The sequence below is a fragment of the Zea mays genome, chromosome 5 (genome assembly GCF_902167145.1).
Source record: "Zea mays cultivar B73 chromosome 5, Zm-B73-REFERENCE-NAM-5.0, whole genome shotgun sequence".
NCBI lineage: Eukaryota > Viridiplantae > Streptophyta > Magnoliopsida > Poales > Poaceae > Zea > Zea mays.
Genome location: NC_050100.1, coordinates 203,922,845 through 203,942,475, shown reverse-complemented (window position 1 = coordinate 203,942,475; position 19,631 = coordinate 203,922,845). Strand labels below are relative to the sequence as shown.

At 46.3% G+C, this 19,631-nt stretch overlaps 3 protein-coding genes across 7 annotated transcripts; all 3 read right to left on the bottom strand.

The window, feature by feature from the left end:
- Nucleotides 1-419: 419 nt before the first annotated feature.
- LOC100283366 (protein HOTHEAD) lies at nucleotides 420-2,789 on the bottom strand. Its single transcript, NM_001367101.1, has 4 exons — nucleotides 2,668-2,789; nucleotides 1,901-2,548; nucleotides 1,309-1,718; nucleotides 420-1,213 (listed from the first exon to the last, which is right to left on the bottom strand). Exons 1-4 carry the CDS (start codon nucleotides 2,723-2,725, stop codon nucleotides 599-601), a joined length of 1,731 nt encoding a protein of 576 aa, NP_001354030.1. The 5' UTR covers nucleotides 2,726-2,789; the 3' UTR covers nucleotides 420-598.
- Nucleotides 2,790-3,416: 627 nt separating this feature from the next.
- Nucleotides 3,417-9,004, bottom strand: LOC100501893 (SPX domain-containing membrane protein). Of its 4 annotated transcripts, none has more exons than XM_008645991.3 (12): nucleotides 8,597-8,999; nucleotides 8,455-8,513; nucleotides 6,898-6,970; nucleotides 6,386-6,506; nucleotides 5,958-6,269; nucleotides 5,773-5,877; nucleotides 5,224-5,675; nucleotides 4,835-5,139; nucleotides 4,558-4,724; nucleotides 4,239-4,429; nucleotides 3,987-4,120; nucleotides 3,417-3,867 (listed from the first exon to the last, which is right to left on the bottom strand). In XM_008645991.3, exons 3-12 carry the CDS (start codon nucleotides 6,948-6,950, stop codon nucleotides 3,629-3,631), a joined length of 2,079 nt encoding a protein of 692 aa, XP_008644213.1. In that variant the 5' UTR covers nucleotides 6,951-6,970; nucleotides 8,455-8,513; nucleotides 8,597-8,999; the 3' UTR covers nucleotides 3,417-3,628.
- A 4,023-nt stretch (nucleotides 9,005-13,027) lies between these two features.
- Nucleotides 13,028-19,417, bottom strand: LOC100192554 (nucleic acid binding protein). 2 transcript variants are annotated; one of them, XR_566510.4, is made up of 9 exons: nucleotides 18,682-19,417; nucleotides 18,501-18,596; nucleotides 18,316-18,405; nucleotides 17,989-18,090; nucleotides 17,751-17,897; nucleotides 16,740-16,887; nucleotides 16,596-16,655; nucleotides 13,592-13,689; nucleotides 13,028-13,508 (listed from the first exon to the last, which is right to left on the bottom strand). XR_566510.4 is itself a non-coding variant. In NM_001137770.1 (9 exons), the coding sequence occupies exons 1-9, from the start codon at nucleotides 19,114-19,116 to the stop codon at nucleotides 13,373-13,375; spliced, it is 1,284 nt and encodes a 427-aa protein (NP_001131242.1). In that variant the 5' UTR covers nucleotides 19,117-19,360; the 3' UTR covers nucleotides 13,029-13,372. The 2 variants fall into 2 exon arrangements, 1 of the variants encoding a protein (NP_001131242.1); NM_001137770.1 differs by having other exon boundaries at nucleotides 13,029-13,508; nucleotides 16,768-16,887; nucleotides 18,682-19,360.
- Nucleotides 19,418-19,631: the final 214 nt, after the last annotated feature.

Here is a 19,631-nt window from a genome sequence, read left to right as displayed (position 1 = left end):
GTCCTAATCCTCGCACAGTTTTTTGACAGATTTTTGACCCTTTGGAGACCGATTTTTGTGGGCGGCGAAAAATGACTACTACTATGTCCTGCTACTACTTCATGCACGGTTCATAGCTTCGTGCGGTCTTGCCGACAAGCACGGATCAGAATCTCAGATCGAATTCTCATAAATACGTAGACTACTTTAGAAACTGGTGGCTCTCAGTTTCGATAGGACACAGACATGTTAATTTATTAGGGAACTCGTAAATATATTAGCTTTTTACATGTTTTTTTTATAAAATCTCAAAACCTAAACTTATTTGTGGGTTCCTAGACAACCCTGCTTCCATAAGTCTTTGCGTGATGCTTACAATTTTTCTGTGCTGTTAGTCTTGGTTAGCTGGAGCTTTGCAGTAGAGTTCGACTGAGACAACGAAGTGAACGATGTGCTGAATTATACCATCCACATTTTGTGCAAATTAATCGGTGTGGAATTCATCCATTACAATTAGCATCTCCAATTAACTTGTACGATCGCCACTAAAAGAATCTTCAAGGTTAAACGCACCCTGTAGAGATGTAGAGATGTGAGTGAGACTAGGCCTTTTTCTGCTTCATCCTTCCAGAAGCATCCTCTCCTTCAAGAGCTTGACGCCCATGTACCTGCCGAGCATCATGACCGTGGCCTGCGGGTTGGTGCCCGGCGAGGCGTTGAACGTGGAGCCGTCGATGACGCGGAGGGCGTCGACGCCGAGCACCCTGTAGTCGCGGTCCACGACCCGGCCGACCTGGCACCCGCCGTGGTAGTGCCAGATGGTCATCACTGTGTCCCTGCAGAACCGCTCCAGCGCCCTGGGGTCGCCGCCGCGCCGGTACAGCGTGTTCACGGGGAACTCGGCCGTGACGTTGAGCGCGGCCGGGAACGCGAAGTTTTGGTAGGTGAACCGCGAGAAGGCCCTGGAGCGGATCACCCGCTCGATGGCGGCGATGCCCGCGACGCAGCGGCGGAGGTCGTCCGGGTGCGCGAAGTAGTTGAACCGCACCGAAGGGTTGTCGTCGGGGTTCAGGTTGCGGAGCGCCAGCTGGCCCACGGACTGCGGGCCCAGCACCTTCTCCAGGATGAACCCGCCCCGGAGCGCCGCGTCGGGGACCTGGCTCATGGCCTCCACGGCGCGCGCGATGGCCTCCGGCGTCCGCTCCTTGGGCGGCACCGTCGCGAGCTGCCCCGTCTGCGAGCGACAAACACACGTCTCTACTCCATGTCCATTGTGCACCTCTGTCTGATCCGTATAAAAGCACTAGTAGGGGGAGAGCGAACGTTTACCTGCGGAGAGAACATGCCGAAGTTCCGAGGAGGAGGAGGAGGAGGCTGCGTGCCCGAGGGGTGGCTGTTCCAGTTGGCCCCGCTGGCGCCCTCGATGTAGCTGCCGAACCGGGTGATCCCGACCACCTGGATCAGCGACACCTCCACCGGCGACGGCGACGGCACGTAGATGGCGTTCATGGGGTTATCTGACATGCCCTGCCCCACGCCCGGCAGGTCCAGGATCACGTCGATGCCGAGCGAGCGGAGGTGGTCGGCCGGGCCGATGCCGCTGAGCATCAGCTGCTGCGGGCTGCCCAGCGCCCCCGCCGACAGGATGACCTCGCTGGCGGCGCCGGGGCTGAGGTACGCCTCGTGAGTGTTGCCTCGCGAGTCGTAGTACACAACGCCGTCCGCCACCGGCTTGGTTCCTGCAACGAAATATTGGCGCGCCGATCAGTTCTCCGCCCTCCAAAGCGCGTGACGCCGACAAAGACGCCACAGACAGGTACTACAGTTACATTTACCTGCAACCGTTCCTTAATACCGTTACACTCACTCGCTCTTTATTCTTTAATAACAAATATTACCGGATTTGGCATTTCAATTATACCTTTGAAACGGAACAAGATCTTGGCCACTCTCGCCCGGAGGTACAGGTCGATGCCGTCCGGGTTGGCGTACCGGAGCAAGTCCGCCGCCGTGTGCCGGCGGCCGTCGGCGTCGAAGATGGAGCCGCCGACCTTTGTCCCCGGGATGTGGTCGTACGTGGCCCCGTTGTCCGGCAGCACGCCGGTCTCCAGCAGGCCCATCCGCACGGCGGCCTGCCACGGGCCCAGCGCCGGGCGGAACGCGACCACGTCCTCCACCCACCGGTACGCCGCCCGCACCTCCCTGGGGTCCCAGCCGGCGGCCCTGACGTAGCCCGCGCCGGCGCGCGTGAAGAAGCCGGCGTTGATGCAGCTGCCGCCGCCCAGCACGCGCGGGCGGGAGTTGATCACGCCGTCCTCCGACACGAACCGCTGCGACGGGGACGACGCCGACGTGTCCGCCAGCACGTCCGAGAAGTGGGCCATGTTCAGGACGCGCGCGTCCTCGTACGGAGAGCCCCCGCGCTCCAGCAGCAGCACCCGCGCGCGGGCCGACAGGGTGGCCGCCAGCGGGCAGCCCGCCGTGCCGCCGCCGACTATGATGTAGTCGTAGAAGCCCGTCCGCGGCGCGTGCACCGCGTCCTTCATGAACGTGTAGTTCGCAGCCCGCGCTGCCACGCACGCACGCACGCGTCACAAAAGGAGTGAAGAGTCGTCAGTCAGGCACAACGTGCAAGGTGCAACAGTGACGAGCGACTCTGACATTAGAAACTAGAAGACGAGCGGTCACCTTGTTGAGAGATGCACACAAGTGCGAAGAAGCTTGCGACGGTGAGGATGGTGGCCATTGTTCGTGCTGAGCTCAGAAGAGAAGCCGTTAATTGGATCGCCAGGAAGGAAGCTGTTGGGTTTCGAGTGTGATGATGGTGTCAACTCTCAGAGGTTCGTGTGCTTATATACTACTAGCAAGCAATCAGAGGTTGCTGAAGAAACTGTTCTTGGGGTGAGTTGGTAGTTTGTTTGTTTGTTGCGGTTTGAGCTGACACACCGGCTCTTTTGGTCTCAATGGTCCGCAGCCTTTGTGTCACTCTCTCCTCGGAAGTCTCCTCCTGGCGAGTCGTAGTTGTCCATAGGCAAAATAAACATTTGATTTTGCACAGCTTCACCGAGCATGCCATGAGTGTGAGGAAAGAAAGGCCTCAACAACCCGTCGGGAAGAACTGCCAGCGGCTTTTTTTTTACTTGGTTGCACAATTACGCAACAACCTTGTGTTCGCGCGGTGCCTCGCATCAACACTCAAACATGTATGGTGTTCAGTGCTAGTATATCCTATTCAAGGAATCTGGCAAATGAATTTCTGAACTTGAAACCCTAACGGCAATTTTGAACTTGCCATGTCAGCAACCGAAGGGGAGAATAGCAGGAAGGCGATGTGGGGGTGAGGACAGGATTCTTGCAGTCCGAGGACGAGAGCTCTTCCTGCCTTCCTGGTAATGCAATTGTTGGGCTGGGCCGACACATGAGGAGCGATGACAGGGTACTTCAGTAGGGCATTTTATTTAACGCGCACGTGTCATGTTACAGCCGTAGCAAGTTCGCAACACTACAGGCGTCGATACACATGGACCGCTCGTCCACCCGCAGGCCGCAGCAGTTTACATTAGCAGCAGCAGCCCGAAAATTTTCAGCGTCACTGCAAGACGCAATTCGGCAACTTGTATAAGAGGGAGAGGAGTTCATCGACCGGTAATCAGTAGAGTGAGTTGTAAGTGCAGAACGTCGCGACGATAGATGCTAGACAGATCACCAAGGACGGCAGGAGGGTGGCGTTCAGGAGGCGGCCCTGCCCCAGATAGCCAGCGGCCGTGATGGTCATGTCAGCGGCAACGCGGGCCAGCGTGCCGGCCTCCGTCGAGAGCAGCCCGCCGTTGTAGGTCCCGCGGGAGAGCCTCGACGACATCACGCGGGAGAGGAGGGACAAGTTCACCCCTGCAACGCATTGCTCACAGGCGGTCAGAGACACGTGGGGGGGGGGGGGGGGGGGGGGGGGATGATGACTACTTGAAAAACACCGCGCGCAGCTTCAAAGTTCTGCAGTCGCCACTTACCTTCGAGCACCTCGGCGAACACGAACGTGATGAGAGCTGACGTGACATACTGGGGGACGGAGTAGTGAGGGGTGAAGCAGAAGCTCATGACGATGCCGATCAACACCATGATCTCGGAGGCCACCAGGATTTGCCTTTGGTAGTTGAGCAAGAAAAAGAAAACAAGTGCAGGATTAGCAAAACGCGGGTTGGTCTGATGGTCTCTCCGGTCCGGCTTTCAGAGTAAGCGAATAACGAACATCATGCACGTACCTGTCCTGGAACAGGTTGGTGACGTAGCTCCCAACGATGACATTAACTGGGAGAACCGTCAGACCAAGAACTGCCAGAAAGATCGCCACGGTACTAGTTGTCCACTTGAAATAGAACGTGGTCACGACACTCGACTCCGAGAGTAGGATTTCCATGGCGAACTTGAGCATGAAGTAGATCAGTAGCTGAACCTGAGAAGTTTCAGAGAACAGACGTGAAGCTAATATATGCAGAGGAAACGGTGAGGAGGTGACGCACCGTGTGTCCATGATAGTAAAGGGCAAAACATCTGGAAAAAAAAATTGGTAGAGTATGGAACCTTCACAGATGGTGTCAGCAATCTGTATGCTGCAGCAAGCGATGTGGCAGGTGTATGAGATTCTTCGGGGTCGTCATTGTCCTCGTCGTCCTCATCCTGCCCTGCCTTTGCGTCTATGAGCAAAGGCTCTCCGAGGCCACCCTCCAAGTTACCGCTTACTCGACGGCCTGTTTTGACCGCGAGAAACTGTGTAAGGCCACGTTTTGAAAGCATATGCTTCCTGACAGCGATAAGAGTCGCGTTTTTTTCTAAATCACGCAAAGTAAAAAGAGCTTACCAGAATCAGATGATTGCGTGCTGACTGAATTCTCTGTGGCAATGTGGCCCGGCTCTTTGAATGAAATCCACAGCCAGAACAAATATGCAATCCAAGCAAGGCACATGACCCACCCAGGCAAGGTGTTCTGATTGAATGTAAGCCCATAAATCTTAAACTTTGTCTGCAGCAGACCGGCAAGAGCGGGACCACATGCCATTCCAAGAGCGCTAGCGCTGACAAACCCAGCCGACGCCTGCAGCCTGGTTTTCAGGGGTACACAGTCGCTGATGTAGCGGCGGTTCACGGCTCTGGCCGAACCCAAACTGCAGATGATTGCCAAATTTAATCAAACGTCAGTTTCTGATTTCTACCGAGAAAAAAAAACAAGGAGATAATAGTGACTATACCCGCACAGTAGCCGGCCAGCAATAAGAACAGTTAGGGAATTCAGATCGTATGCCAAAGCATACAATAGGTTCCCCAGAAACAACATGATGCAGCTAAATACGAGGGGTCTGAAGTACGATCTGTTCGACCAGGCACTGAAATATACCGAGGAGAAGATTTGTGCAACTGCCATTGATCCGATAATCACACCGCAAACAGTCGCTGCAGCTCCGAGGCTTACTGAATAGTCATCGGCAGTTGGAACGATGATGTATGTGTTAACCATGTACAGAAACGTGTTTACTAGGTTCAGCAGCAGTGACAGGAAATGGTAATCCTTGTCATCACCGAGATCTGAGCCGCTCTGCATATCCCCCGGAACGATAAGTGCATGCTGCCCTAGAAATTGCAGAAAGCTTGTGGAGTGTGTGAGTTTCTGTACTGAGTGATTTATTTGTTCTATGACGGGATCCTGCAAATGAGAAGAAAAGGTGAGCATGTTGACTTTAGAGTTCAGATCATATGGGAACACATTACATGGTTAACATGGTAGAAAAGGAAACTGAGACCTTCAAGATGAGTGATGGGTAATCATAGATATTTGCTAGGCTTCCTTGATGATCTTGTAGATAAGAAAGGTTGCGAGACAAAGCACCAACAACAGCCACGACTCCCTGTATTTCAAGAACTGCAATTAGAGGAAAAGAATGATCCTTTTTTCAAATAGAAAGGACGCAGTAGCATGATAATTTACCACTTGCTTGAAGATCTGCTGGAGCTGAGAATAAGGATGGTTTGCTCGAGTAGAGACGTAATAATCTGTAAACTTATAGCCAAAGCGCTTATCGAACTTCTTAAGTATCTTCCGGATACCAGTAGCGTTCGAATCAAGAAACCTAAGTAGCTTCACAAGATCATATCCAACTTCCCTGTAAGCCTGGCGTATTTGACAAATTTGGGATACATCAGACCGTTCCATAAGCACGACACGCTGTTCTCCTAAATTCTCGATCCTCCTAGCAAGATGACCTTGTTGTTGCAGAAGAAATAGCACAATCTTTTCAATCTACGAGAAAGAAGCTTATGTGAACAAGCTGTTGGTAAGATAGCACCATGCAACTGAAGATGGACATTTTGGTGTTGTTAGTTGGGAGGTGGGGGTGGGGATAAGCTCAATGGTACCTGATCATCAAGCATCCTTGAGAACTCCTTAAGAACCTGGTCACGATTTTTTCCACCAGTTTGGGTCTGCTGTACATACTGTTTTACCTTTTTCTTCATCATCTTATAATTAATATAGTACCTGTAGAAAGCAGAGACAGAGAGAGAGAGAGAGAGAGAATAATGTTATGGATAATTTTTAAGGAAAAACTTGTTAATATTGTGAAAAAATGATGTATCATAAGAAGTGGAACTGAAGAGAGCTCTAGGTATACAGAACTATCGGGTATATAAAGAGTCCTGCAATTATATTTCTCGATTTTCATTGTTATTTCAGTATAGCACAATTAACAAAGAGCCTTATATATAGCTTGATGGTTCAACCTTCAGTTTCATTTCTAACCTCAAAGGTTCAAAGTAAGAGCAGCAGTACGGACATTTTAACTAAATATCTATGTATGCATATCTCTAGTTACATAATGAGACCATAGCTTAAAGTGATTGGAAATTTTCTGAGTGCCGAAGCAACTTACTCTCGCCACTCCTCCAACTGGTCTGCCATCAATTTCTTACCGAAATTAACCATCTTGGTTTCAGCACCTGAAACTGAAAAGGATGGTTATTATGACTCTATTTTCAGTCGAGTTGTATGCACTTAGATAAAAAAAAGACCGAACAATAAATCTTAATGAAGTCCCTGCCGTAATTTAATATAGAACACATCTTAAGTGCTAAAGTGCGGATCAAAGGTCACCCTGCATGAAGGCGAAAAATACCCAAAGCCCCACATGCCACTGACTAATTGGACAAAAAGGCACTTTACAGTCGAGAACCTAAGATAACATTGAAGTTTCTGGGCAAAGCAAAGTAAAATAACAAAAAAAATTCTAGACAGATCCAAAAGAATATGGCACGTGGCAAGCAAGGTGACATAGAATCGTCTAGTGACATTGCCGAATCAAGCCACTTTAGGATGCTCCTTCGCTGTCCAGGATATACAGTAACACTAATACACAGAAACGGCTCTAGGGACTCCCAAGAGCTAAGCACCTTTATGACGACATCCTTTACGATCTTCCTGAACATGCTACCCGTGGAGAGAACTGCCCATGTAGGGTTAATTTGGAAACTAAAATCCCCTAAGGATCCCTGCATTTTCCAAGGTGAGCAATCTCAGGGATATTGTTTACATAAGGGCTAGTTTGGGAACCACATTTTTTCAAGGGATTTCAATTTTTCTAGAGGAAATTAGTTCATTTTCCTTTGGGAAAATAGAAATCCCATAGAAAAATAGAGTTCTCAAACTACCCTAAGATATTTAGTTATTTGTGGAAAGTTTTGTCTCCCTAGATATATCTCCCCTTTGTTGTAAACCAGCCCGGAAATTAGTAAAGCCCTAGTGTGTCTGGATGGAAAGTGAAAGTGCAATGCATACTCTGTTTAAAAAAAAGGACCAAAAAAGGAAAGAAAAAAAACAATTATATTTGGACTTAACATGCAGTTGGTATTGCGAAAGTGAACTATCAGGTTAAACGATCATGAAAAGACCCGCACAGCAGAGGATTGTTACTCTGAAAAAATAGGGACACACTAGCGTGAAAGTTATTTTTTATGGAAAACGAGTGAATGAAAATCACCATGTTTTTTCCTTTAGAATATATACGCAATCTTAAGAAGAAAATAATTGCATCTGAAGATGTTTGCTTCATCAGTGTACATACAAACTGGTGCAGCCTCTGATCTCAACCGGGGTGTTATGATTCCGTAACAATTTAACAAAAATGACATGCATGAGTATAGAATGTATTCATTTGGAAATGATTGATGATGTGTTTTGTTACTTCTCTCTGTTCATTCAGACATTCACCATCACTCGTTTGTTGAGATAGTGAGAGAGCGAAAAAAAAGGTAGCATGTACTGTCACCACTAATGAAACAGAAAAAAAAACATAACTAAGTTCCAAGCGCAGCAGACAAAATGGCAAAAAAAAACGAAGTTGAGAGTTGAATGTCGAAATTCCGTACATGAGGAGGGGAAGCTAAAACTTATTTCGGGTTTAAACAGGGGAATAGCAGAACAGATGGCTTACCGTGGCCACGTTTTTTTCACGTACGAGCTAGGGCGTGCGGCTCGTCAACTCCTGCGATCCTGCTAGATGACCATCAACAAAACTCGATCGCGCACGCACAGGACCGGCAAACGGAGGCAATTTGTGTGCTTCAGCTGGGTACCGTCAAATCAAAGCAGAGAGAATGCAAGCCCTATGGAGACGGACGGGCATACGGCACCAAAGCCAGGAGCAGGGGCGGAGCGATCGATCCGGCGAGACGAACGGCACGGCGATGAGGGCTTCGGGAGCTCGTGCGCTACAATGGCGCGTGGGCGAATGTTTGGCGAATGCAATGGGCTTGTGTGTGTGTGTGTGTGTCAGTATGTGCTTGGCGTTGGAGATGGGAGGGAAGGAGGCGGCGGCAAGAGGTATTTATAGCGGCGACGCGGCAGGGAGAGAGAGAGAGAGAGAGAGAGAGGACGGAGGGGAGGAGGTGTGGACGGAGGGGGAGGGGGGCCTCGCCGGGGTTGTGGCGGAGACAGGCACTCTGCCCGCGGCCGTGTTCCTGCCGGGTCGCCGATGCGGACGTGGCGGATTCGATGGGACGACGCCTTTTGGCTGCGCCCCTGTGGCCAAAAATGCCTCGCCACCCCTGGCCTCTGCTCCTGACTCCTGTTTCTTTTTTCCTTTCCCCCATCTCCTTCCCGATTGATCGGTCGAGATGGTTGGATTTCGGCACGGGTTGGATTTCGACACAAAGAAACTTCCCTATAAAATATTTTTGAAAGCTTCCGCAAACAGCTTGCAAATTGCAATAGGTTCGTTGTAATCGATAGGAAAATTGAACCCACTATACTAATGACAAATAAATGAAATAGCAAAGTAGCATCAGAGATGGTTTATCTTTGGTCGCGATATTGTATTCCTTGAGCAGGGCACAACTTTGTGTTAATGCGAATAATACTAACGAAAAGTGTGATTTGCTTCATTCAAGAGAGCATCTTCAACAACGTGACCTATAAAAATGTCTTATAATTTAAAAATAAGTAAATTTTATAGAATTTAGGGCACCAACAAAACACCGCGCTCCAACAGTAAAGCCTCAAATCTAGATTATAGGGCAGCCCACTACGGTGTAGTATATTTGAGGCACTTGAGAGGGTGCTCTATAGTTTTTTGACAAAATTTGTTGAATTGAGGCACTGTTGGAATGGTTTTTCCTGTGTGGAGCCCTATATTTTGATTTAAGGCATTAGTTTGAGGCATTGTTGGAGATGCTCTGACATATCATCAAAGAGACGAAGGATGCGATTGCTTGTGAATTTTAATGGCCCTTTTCTCTGAATCGCTATAGTTCTTTTTAAATAAATGCAGACAGAAAGTTGTCGATTTTATTTAATAAAGAAAAGGATGACATAGACTAGGTAAACTAGCGCCCCTTCAAAAGGAGGTTGCGGAGAAGAATAGGACCACTACAATGGTTAAGACAACCCTACTAACAGCAAATCAATCGCAACACAACAATAGTTGCCGGCACGATGCCACGAGGTAAATAGGAACAGAGAGGGAGTACTTTCTAGTGCAACCTCGATGTAAAAGATTAGGACTTGATAAAATTAAATTTTCTATATTTTAGTTTCTTTTCAGATGCTGATAATTAAATATATTTTACTTCAAATTACAGTTTTAGTTTGCTGTAATTTTTATATACACGATCTATATTTTCTGTTTCAAACATAAAAAAACCGTTAAACGGAACCAAAAACTCAACAAGGCATGATTTGTGTTGGCAACTCGGCATAAAGACAATTATGCAATTTATAATTATTTTCTAGTAAGGACAAAAAAAATGATATGTTATAATATAAATACAAGTCACAAAAAATAGCATTTTATTTATACTAAGCCAGTGGTACAAGTCGCCTAAAATCATCTTGACTGAATTATACAGGACGAGTGGTAAAGTTTAAACACCTGAATTACTGAATTATATAGGACAGCGGTAAAGTTTAGATAGAGACTGTCACTCTGTCAGTTACTCAGGGAATAAACCCACGAATATTCAATATACCTACCCAAAGCTTCGTCGTCTTTGCCCGGAGGCAAGAGGCCAACCGCCTCTCTTTTTCTTTTTTTCTTTTCTCAAGTCCCCGTCACTAGCTAGTAGCTCCTCATCCTCATCTAGCTAAAAGCTGGAGACGATTTTTTTACAGAGAGAGAATCTCCGAAGATGCGGTGAACATGCTCCAGTACCTTTTTTTTAGAGTGAAATCTGTATAGTACTATAGTGCATTTGCTAGGGATTCCAACCGCCATATGTAACCCATTTCTATGATCTCGATCGGCCAAATGAAGTGCAAAGTGTGAACTTCGTTTATCTTCAATACAATCATAGTCTACGGAGTCCACTTTGTATTAATGTAAAGTTTCAGAACAAAGAACATCCTTTTCGCGCACATGTTAGTTGAATCGTTCATTACAAAAGTAGTGATGCTTTGATACTAAGGCCATAAGACCATGTTTGATCCTTCTGCCTAAATGTTTGCCAGTGGCTAATTAGTAGGTAAACAATTAGCTATGGTATATTTAGTCTTGGCTAATAGGTGTTTAAAATATAGTCTGTCAGCATCTATTAGTAATGTCAAATGTTTAGTGGGCAAACAATTTGCCAATTCTCTGGCCCACAACTTGCCAGTTCGTTTGAAACCCTAGGCGCTAAGCCGGCAGATTAAATTAGTTAATTTAGAGCATCTCTAAGATACTCTTTATTTTTGACTCTCTATTTGACTCTTTATTTGTCTCTCCATAAATATTAAACTCTATATATAACATCTCATTCCAACAGACTCTCCAAAATGCAATTTAGCTTGTCTAGCGAGAGTTGCTAGCAAAATTTTTGGCTAGTGAGGGAGTTAATTTAGAGAGCCAGATAGCTTAGCAAGTTAAATGGCTACTCTGTTGGAGAGCTATTATGCTATTAAGTAGCTAAAATTTAGCTTGACAAACTATTTAGCTAGTCTTTTGGAGATACTCTTATTAGCTAGTTCGTTTGAAACCCAAAGTGCGAAAATTAACCGATCACTTAGCTAATTTTGTTCTGTCCATATTTGTCTCGGAGAAGGCAAATATTTGTCATGACTACTGTGTGCTTGTGTGCTGGACGCGACGCATCGATCTTGTTCGTTGTTTTTCTAACCATGTCTCAAACTAAAATACAATGTTTTACGCAGAAAAAACTATACAATTTGGTTAAAATAAATCATTGGACACTCTATCTCAAATATACTACACCGTAGTGAGCCTTATAATTTAGATTTAATGTTTTGCTATTGGAGCGAAATGTTTTGTTGATGCCTTAAATTTTATAAAATATACTCATTTTTAAATTGTAGATCATTTTTATTGGTCACATTGTTGGAGATATTGTTGGAGATGCTCTTATGGCATGCATGTGCCAAATAGCTTAACAAAATTATACGTTATTCGAGCATGCGATTAAGAAGCAACATATGGTACTGCCAGCAAACAAAATACTTGTTCTGTCCGCAGCTTGATTATCCTAACGTGTCGAGATTCCAAACGGCCGCGTTTACCTCGCCCTGGTTTTTTCTTTTTTCAGATATACCGCTGGTCTGAAAGAAAACTCGCAACTTGCGACAAGAATACAAGCAGCTGACCATGAAAGATGAACCGAACTCCTCCCTCCGTCATGTTGCCTACTTTTTCCGCAGGAGGCTACTGTTGGGATGACTTAGAGAGTTGCCACGTAGACGTGTTCTTCTGGTCGTATCGCTGCACATGGGGCAAATACTAAAATCCCTGAAAACTGCTAACGGATGGCTCCTCTCCTAGATATTACCACAAAGAATCAGCACACTCGTCAGCACTGCATGTCATCGATCCTGTGAATGTGATGTTCCTTTTCCAACCTTTCCAAGCACTGCATGTCGCGGGGCCACTGTAGGATTTGTCATGACTCGTGATCTTGTGCAGTGGCCCTAGGACGTGCAGTGCTGCTTTCGGTCACATATTCTGTGACCACAATACTTTTGAATTTTGATTGGAAGGAGTTCTTGTTGATCTGCTGACAAGATCAACGTATCATAGTACAAACAGCAACAGCCATGAAAAGGAAACACGAGTCACACGACCAGCATGGCTCCAAGCCTCACAAGTACAACCCAACTTTTCGCGCCGGAACGGATCGTGGAATGGAATATTCGAGTGATGGCGTCGAAACAAGTATAGCGGCATTCCTTGTGTCCGGGTAAATTCTATGATCTCAGAATAAAAATGAACCGGGGAAAGAAATGCATACAGATTTGACCGTTAGTTGCACCTGTTTCCGATCCAACGACGCATGGAGACAGGTCAGTGCAGCGCCACTACACAATTCCAATTGGCTCCATTTATTTTCTCGCGAAGTAGAAAATATCATCAGAGCCTGAGCCTGGAAGCTATCCAGGAACAAATATAGATAAATATCGGCACAGGTTCTGTGTGCAGCTTCCAAAAACCGAGCCAAATGACTGATCGAGGTTACAAAAAAAACATGATCATTCAACAGTTGTGAAAAATGGTACGGCCGTGAAAAGACCTGCTCATTTGCAAATGCGGCTGAACAAACCCTTGTATATTAGCATATATCCTTTTGAAACTGCCACCACCTCCAAGCAGTCGTCAGAATTGCTCGTTCCAGTGCCTTACATATTACAACAACCAATTATTCTCCTGTCTTAAAATCCATTCCAGGACAAAACTACAGTCCATAACACATACTCTGCTTCTGATTTTACTGCCGAACAGATCCACCGAATCTCGTGTCATTTGTGACAAATGTGGGGCATATTACAAAAAAAGAACTGGCCACCGACCACAACCTGAACTCATTATGCGTATTTGTACGAACTCCCTCATAAAATACATGAGAGAAAACTAATCTAGCACACTATGTTCATTAGGTTTGGGCTAAATCTACCCACTGCCAAACCTTGAGCTCACCAGTTCCATCCCCGGTAAAAAATAAACCACCAGGACCCATCTGTATTGCCCTAATTTCTTTTTTGGAGAATAATCTGCCTCTGTCACTGAACCTATAAAACAAACAAGAGTCACTCCCGATAGCATTGTATAAATAAAATATATTAAAAATATCATAATATTGCAGCTTGCTTACGATGGCAGATCATATAAGCGGACAGTGTTGTCATTTAATGAACACAGTAGCACAGGTTTTGACTGTGCGTCAGGCATACCACTGAGGGCAAGTGCACCCTGAAGGTGGAAGAGAACCATTAGCATACACGTCAAAACATAAGAAAAGATAATGAAGGATTGCATTTGCATGTTACAGAATAAATTGGCAAAGATGATGAACCCTGTTAGGCCTTTTCGTTTTGTACTTAAACCATGTGGATTGAGGTGGATTTTGACTAGTTGTGGATTTATTCCCCCCTCAATCCACATGGATTTGGAAAAAACGAAAAGAAATGCTGACAAAACAAACGATTCTGATGGACAGTAATAACTAATGGGTACAGGCAGAAGTCATAGTTCTCAATTCAAAAATTCAGAAAAAGAACAGTACAGATATAACAAGTTGACAACTGTTCTTGGTTTTAAAGACTAAAAGATGTTAGTTGGAGAGTTAGAGGGTGTTAGTGATTAAGAATTCAAAATACTATTCTCAAATACCACTTAGGAAGATTAAGACATTTTAAGGGTTTAGTGCCTACTGGGTATGGGAAACGTAACCTCAAAAACCTTCTATTTTATGGAAGATGTAGGGCATGCTATAATTTGTTTGCCAGGTTTGTTATGGTCCGCTTGGGCACTTTTAGATCTCTTGCCTAGTCTTACTTGACCTTGCTGGGCAAGGATACATATTTGGCAGGAGTACTAAGAGCTTGCTTTGCTAGGCAAGCTTCATGGCACTACCAAGAAAATCCTCATTGAGCCGGAGCCGATTTGGCTCCCCTACTTGGACAAGATTAGCACGAGCAGTGAGGAAAAACACTTGGCATAAGGAAACAGGTGTGATCCCAAGCCAGCCAACCAACATGCCTCACCGACCCTGGGACCTGCTTCTTTTCTGGGTACGAAAGGCACAAGCTCCTATTATTTGCACATGACTGCCTACCATCAAGAGATGTACTAGCACAGATTATCATCTGGGTTAGGATTTTCTGTTCAAGTCTCCAGTTACTCTGCGACATGTACTAGCATAGATGCTAGCTAAATAATAGTGCACATACAATAGGCACTAGGCAGACCTGGTGACGGAGGCTCCCACATGAGTGGCGTCTAGAGAAGAAATAAATTGAGGCAAGCCTTCCGCCGCAGCTGCGGAGAGGCTGCTTCGAACACAGGACCTAGTGACTCAGTGAAATAGCTCTAATAGTGCACATACAATACTGACAAAAAAAAACTAAACCATATATTGCATGATCAAACCACTAGTCTAGTTCTTGGATTGCTTAAATTTCAACATAACTTACATAAATAAATAACTATATTGGAATGGTTAACACTAAAAACAATAAGAAAATTCCTTATCTGACATTAAAAAAAGATTGAAATCCTATATTCGCCATGAAAAAAGTTGTCATGCCTGCCATCATTTCGATTTTTCATTCCCTGTCTATCACTGCCATCTAATTTTGCTGAAACAGTAGTTAACAGGAGTCTAAAATTGTTATTTTGTTCTTCTCTACCCAGCTCTTATTTCTCCTTCACCTACATGCCTCAAAGGTCACTGGAACACAGCTGTACAGGAACCAGGGCAAATGGGATACACGTTTGATGGAGGCCTGTGCTCAATCAGTCGTTACAGCCTGCTATGGTGCCACTGGCTCCACACTCTGACTCAGGCTTGCATTGCACGCACCTTGCCAGCCTGCCGCGTCCCACGCCCTTCACCTCAGCACCACACATGTTCAATTGTTCATCACCACGGTCATAGGCCACTGCACGTCAGAGGCTGGCGTTCCTTGCTGTGTTGCTGCGTGTCTCGCGTTCTGCCTTGTGCTTGCATTGTGCAGCCACAGGTCAGAGGTCCAACACCTAATGCGTGCTCTCCTTCCCTTTTCCCTCTTGACTATCAAATCAACATAGGCCACGACAAGGAAGACCCCACGTAGGCTGAGCGCCGGGCGCAGTTAGACTCACCTTTGCCATGGCGACTGAGAGGCAGGTCTCACTGTTGTCATCCTTTGCTGCCATGTTGTCGCTGCTAGCCCTGAACCACGGCATCCCCAGTGGAGTCGATGTCTGCCACCGAGGACACCCCTTTCCCTTCCCCTAGCCCGCCTTCACCATAGTGCACCTACACTGGTCTTAGAGATCCACCAAGATGCTGTGTTGTGACACCAGCACAGTATAGGCCGCCATGCGGGCATGGAGCCATGGCACCAGAGTAGAGCACCCTTCTGCACTGCATGTCTTCTGTGGTGTGCCTCCGTGATCTCTGTGTCGCTGATCCGCGAGTGTGCTTCTTGTGGAAGAAGCAAGTGGCACCACCCACGGCATATCCGCCAGCATCAGTGCCTCAAAGGCCACTGCCGAAGCCATGTCCCCATCCCCTGCACCACCGCTCAGTGCTCCATGTGCAAGTGCAGGGCCACAGCTGTGTCCAGGAAGTGGGAGATCTTGGGACTTAATCGGATGGAGCTAGTGCCTAATGTCCTTTAGGGGAGAAGAAATGAAGGGAGAAAAGGAAGCTTTCTCTTTTGCTTGTTTGGTGCAGAGGAAGCAAGGGTGATCTAATCATTTCCCATAGTAATTGACACTTAAAGGGAACTACAGATTTTTTTTAGTGGCAAGAAAGGAATTTCAATCTTTTATGCTGGTCTACAGGTTTCCAAGAACAATCCGAGTATCCCCCCCCCCCCCCCCCCCCCCCCCGCGGTCACCAACCGTATCCCTCCAAAACAGAAGAAGCACAAGGAAACATATGGTGGCTTTGTAGGCATGATACATTGATTAATCATTGAGAACAAAAATAATCATTGGCCCCTCAAGCCACCACCCCACACCCAAAGCCCCCAAAAAATCCCCTGGAGAACAGGTGTATCCAAGTTAGCCCCTAGTTTTAACTGGAAAAGTGGGTTGCAATAAACAGATTATAATAGCACAACACAGACATGTGACAATTAAGACTGTACTAGTGTAGGGCCTTATACCTGATCCTCTTTGTGTGTATATGTTACTTCTAAGTTTCCACTCTCTGTAGCGGCCCAAACCTGCGCCAAAATAATTATTAGAACCATGAACAGCTTTGACAAGGGAAATACCTAATATCGACAGAGAATTATGAAATTACTCAACAAAATGATGATGTAGATGGCGACTAACTTTTATTGTTTGATCCAAAGAGCAAGATAATAGAAATTGATCCCAGCAAAGCACGGACATAACAACATCGGTATGATCAGAAAGAGTCTGTATGCACTGCAAAGTTGCCAAATCCCATACCTGAAATTCACACCTGTGTTACTATTATTTTGAGAAGACTTTACAAGATAGGCAAGGATATTTCTGTTGTCTTGATAGAAAAATGTAAAATGTGATAAAATAACATCTGAGAGTTATCATGAACAAGCAATTCAATTGACAATTCAGGCACATTACAACACATCTCCAAAGGAGCGAAGACACCAAAACACTGGAGTGACGAGCATTCACTGCACTGTGAATAAATTCAACTTTCAGATGCACCGTCATGCACATATCTTCTAAGCACTAGTACACAGTTCCAGCATTGATAGGTATCCTTTGGAAATCAAATCATACAGTACTATAGTGCACTTCTTTTCTTTCACACACTAGCTCCAACTGTTCTGCAGCCAATTGGAAATATCAACACAAAACGTCCATGCATGCTGGCTATTATATGAGAATCAAGGGATTGTCACTGCAGAGAAAATACTATATAATGCATGCATGTACCACCTACATAACGAGACTACAAGGGTGCCTACTCAGGACCAGATTTGCACCAGCATTAAGTTTCAATAGTTTCATGAATTTATGTTGATTGAAATACTAAGCATACATTCAAGAGATGATCATACATGATTGTTAAATAGAATTCAAATAGCAACATCCACTTAGAAAACTATGGAGCGCGTGGAATTAATTGAGCATGCAGTGCACTATAAAAGCACAGGTAACAGAAATGATTAAAAAAACAGTATGGTTTTAAGTGAAGGCGGGCATAAAGCAAGGGAGTCAAACATCAACAAGAACTTAAAATCTCATGACACAGCATATACTTCTTCATATATTGAATCTATCTTAAGACTGAGCATGAGTGTGGGTGAACAAGCTTTGCATACTCTGATAGTTTTATCCATTGAAGCAGAATAAAGCCTCATGCCTCCTACTATCAATGAAACAACAGCAAGCTTATGGCCATCTAGAGAAGCAGCTGGCTCAAAACAGTTAGTTGCGGCACTAAATCTCCATGCTAAAATCCTCCCAGCCTGCACCAAGCAACAAAATAGAATTGAAACAATGAAGAATTTGAAGTTTCACAACAAAACAAAGATAAACCCAAAATAGGGGGAAGCTTACTTGTGTTGCAGCAAAGAGTAACTCACTGGCAACGGCGAGTGCATAGACTTGCCCAGTTGGTCCAGTAAGGCTCATTTCCGCTGCTGTTTGCATATTCCAAACCTGAAGTAAAAGACTATATATTCATGCATGCAGAACACCAATGGTGATAAACTTCATCAGAATTTAAAAAGAGCTAAGGGAGCAGCGGCGATGCCTAATGTCCAATCAGATGATAGGCAGGAGAGACGTGCCTTGAGCCTATAACATTGATGAGCTAGTGCTAAGTTGCCTCAACTTCTGAAATCTGAAACAATGAGAAATGCACAATTTTGAAGTATTACGTACCTTCACTGCATCAGGTATTCCAACAAATAACCACGGACCTTCAATGATCATACACCCAACCTCACGACCCATGGTGATGACACCAGCACACTAACAGACCACCAACAGCAAAGATGTACTGAATTTTTGTCACAAGGAACATAACAAAAGTCTCAAAAGATTGGATCTAATGGCATCTCAGCTACCTGCCCAGTTTGGCAATCCCACATGCGAACAGTTCCATCCTTACTCCCGGAATAAAGCTTGTCTGACCCAGCGGGCAGTGCAATGCCCGTGACACCCTGAAGGCAACCAATGCAGCTCGGTTAGAAAAAAACTTCCATGTTTTTTTGCCAGACAGGCAAATTGGCAGAGATTAAACTTTACCTGCTCGTGTCCCTTGAGCAAGGTAAGCATCGCGATACTATCGCTTATGCAGTAGCTGTGCGGATAGCGGCACCTCTCGCCATAGCTACATTCGGTACCGGCGAGAAAGTACTTGCAGGGCCTCTCAGGCGGCTTGTGGCTCGCAATCCCGCTGCCCCCTCCTGGGCCCTTCCCCCATCTATTGTGATGGCCACCTCCTCGTCCTCCGGTGTTGGGGTTGCGCCATACGTTCCCCCCGGGTCCAGTGGGGCGCTTGGGCGGCGCAGCCTCGGGGAGCTCGCTGTGGAGGAAGGGGCACGGAAAGCGGTTGCACCGACCGGCACGCCAGTAGTTGCAGACCTTTCCGTTGGTAGATGGTGGAGCGCCGCCGGAGCCCGGGCCTAGGCGATTGTGCACTCGTTTGTTGCCGAATCGTCCGTCGGCCTCTATGTCCATGGGTGGCGGCGGCTAGGGTTTGCTGGGCTCGGGAGAAGATAAGCAAACAGGTAATATGGTGAACGCAACCTTGGTGCGTGCGGCGGCGGGTAAGCCGGATAGATAGATTGATATGAGAAGTAGTCGGTCGCGTGGAGGCGACGCGGCGATGGCTCGCCGGAGCGGGTGGGGAGATCCGGATCGGAGAGGAAAGGAGCGGTGGCCTGGTTGCTGGGTCGGGTTTAGCTAACGCGGTCGCGGGCAGAAGGGAGGGCCCGACTTCGGACTCCGGCTACTGGTTGCGTTTAGGCTGTCTCCCCAGCACGCACTAACTAAAGCGTCTATTTCACGATTGAGCTATTCCATCATCTTCTCAGTCTTCACTATTTTTGTTTGGTTTATGGAATAGAATGAGTTGATCTCTCACCACCTCATTCCTCATAATTAATTAGTTAGTACTAATATGATGAATAAAGTTATCCCACCAAATTTGAGGAATGAACCCATGATGCACCACCTCAATTTGGATATAGTGA

What these genes read in the sequence shown, in the direction of transcription:
- LOC100283366 (NM_001367101.1), bottom strand. Translation starts at nt 2,725, where the DNA reads ATGGCCACCATCCTCACCGTCGCAAGCTTCTTCGCACTTGTGTGCATC. An exon ending in TGTGTGCATCTCTCAACAAG is followed by an intron (nt 2,549 to 2,667) that starts GTGACCGCTCGT and finishes CGTGCGTGGCAG; the next exon opens with CGCGGGCTGCGAACTACACG. An exon ending in GATCTTGTTCCGTTTCAAAG is followed by an intron (nt 1,719 to 1,900) that starts GTATAATTGAAA and finishes ATTTCGTTGCAG; the next exon opens with GAACCAAGCCGGTGGCGGAC.
- LOC100501893 (XM_035958776.1), bottom strand. Translation starts at nt 6,950, where the DNA reads ATGGTTAATTTCGGTAAGAAATTGATGGCAGACCAGTTGGAGGAGTGG. An exon ending in CAGTTGGAGGAGTGGCGAGA is followed by an intron (nt 6,507 to 6,897) that starts GTAAGTTGCTTC and finishes TGCTTTCTACAG; the next exon opens with GTACTATATTAATTATAAGA. An exon ending in ACCCATCACTCATCTTGAAG is followed by an intron (nt 5,676 to 5,772) that starts GTCTCAGTTTCC and finishes TCTCATTTGCAG; the next exon opens with GATCCCGTCATAGAACAAAT.
- LOC100192554 (NM_001137770.1), bottom strand. Translation starts at nt 19,116, where the DNA reads ATGGACATAGAGGCCGACGGACGATTCGGCAACAAACGAGTGCACAAT. An exon ending in CAATGGATAAAACTATCAGA is followed by an intron (nt 16,888 to 17,750) that starts GTATGCAAAGCT and finishes TGTGAATTTCAG; the next exon opens with GTATGGGATTTGGCAACTTT. An exon ending in CGCTTATATGATCTGCCATC is followed by an intron (nt 13,509 to 13,591) that starts GTAAGCAAGCTG and finishes TTTGTTTTATAG; the next exon opens with GTTCAGTGACAGAGGCAGAT.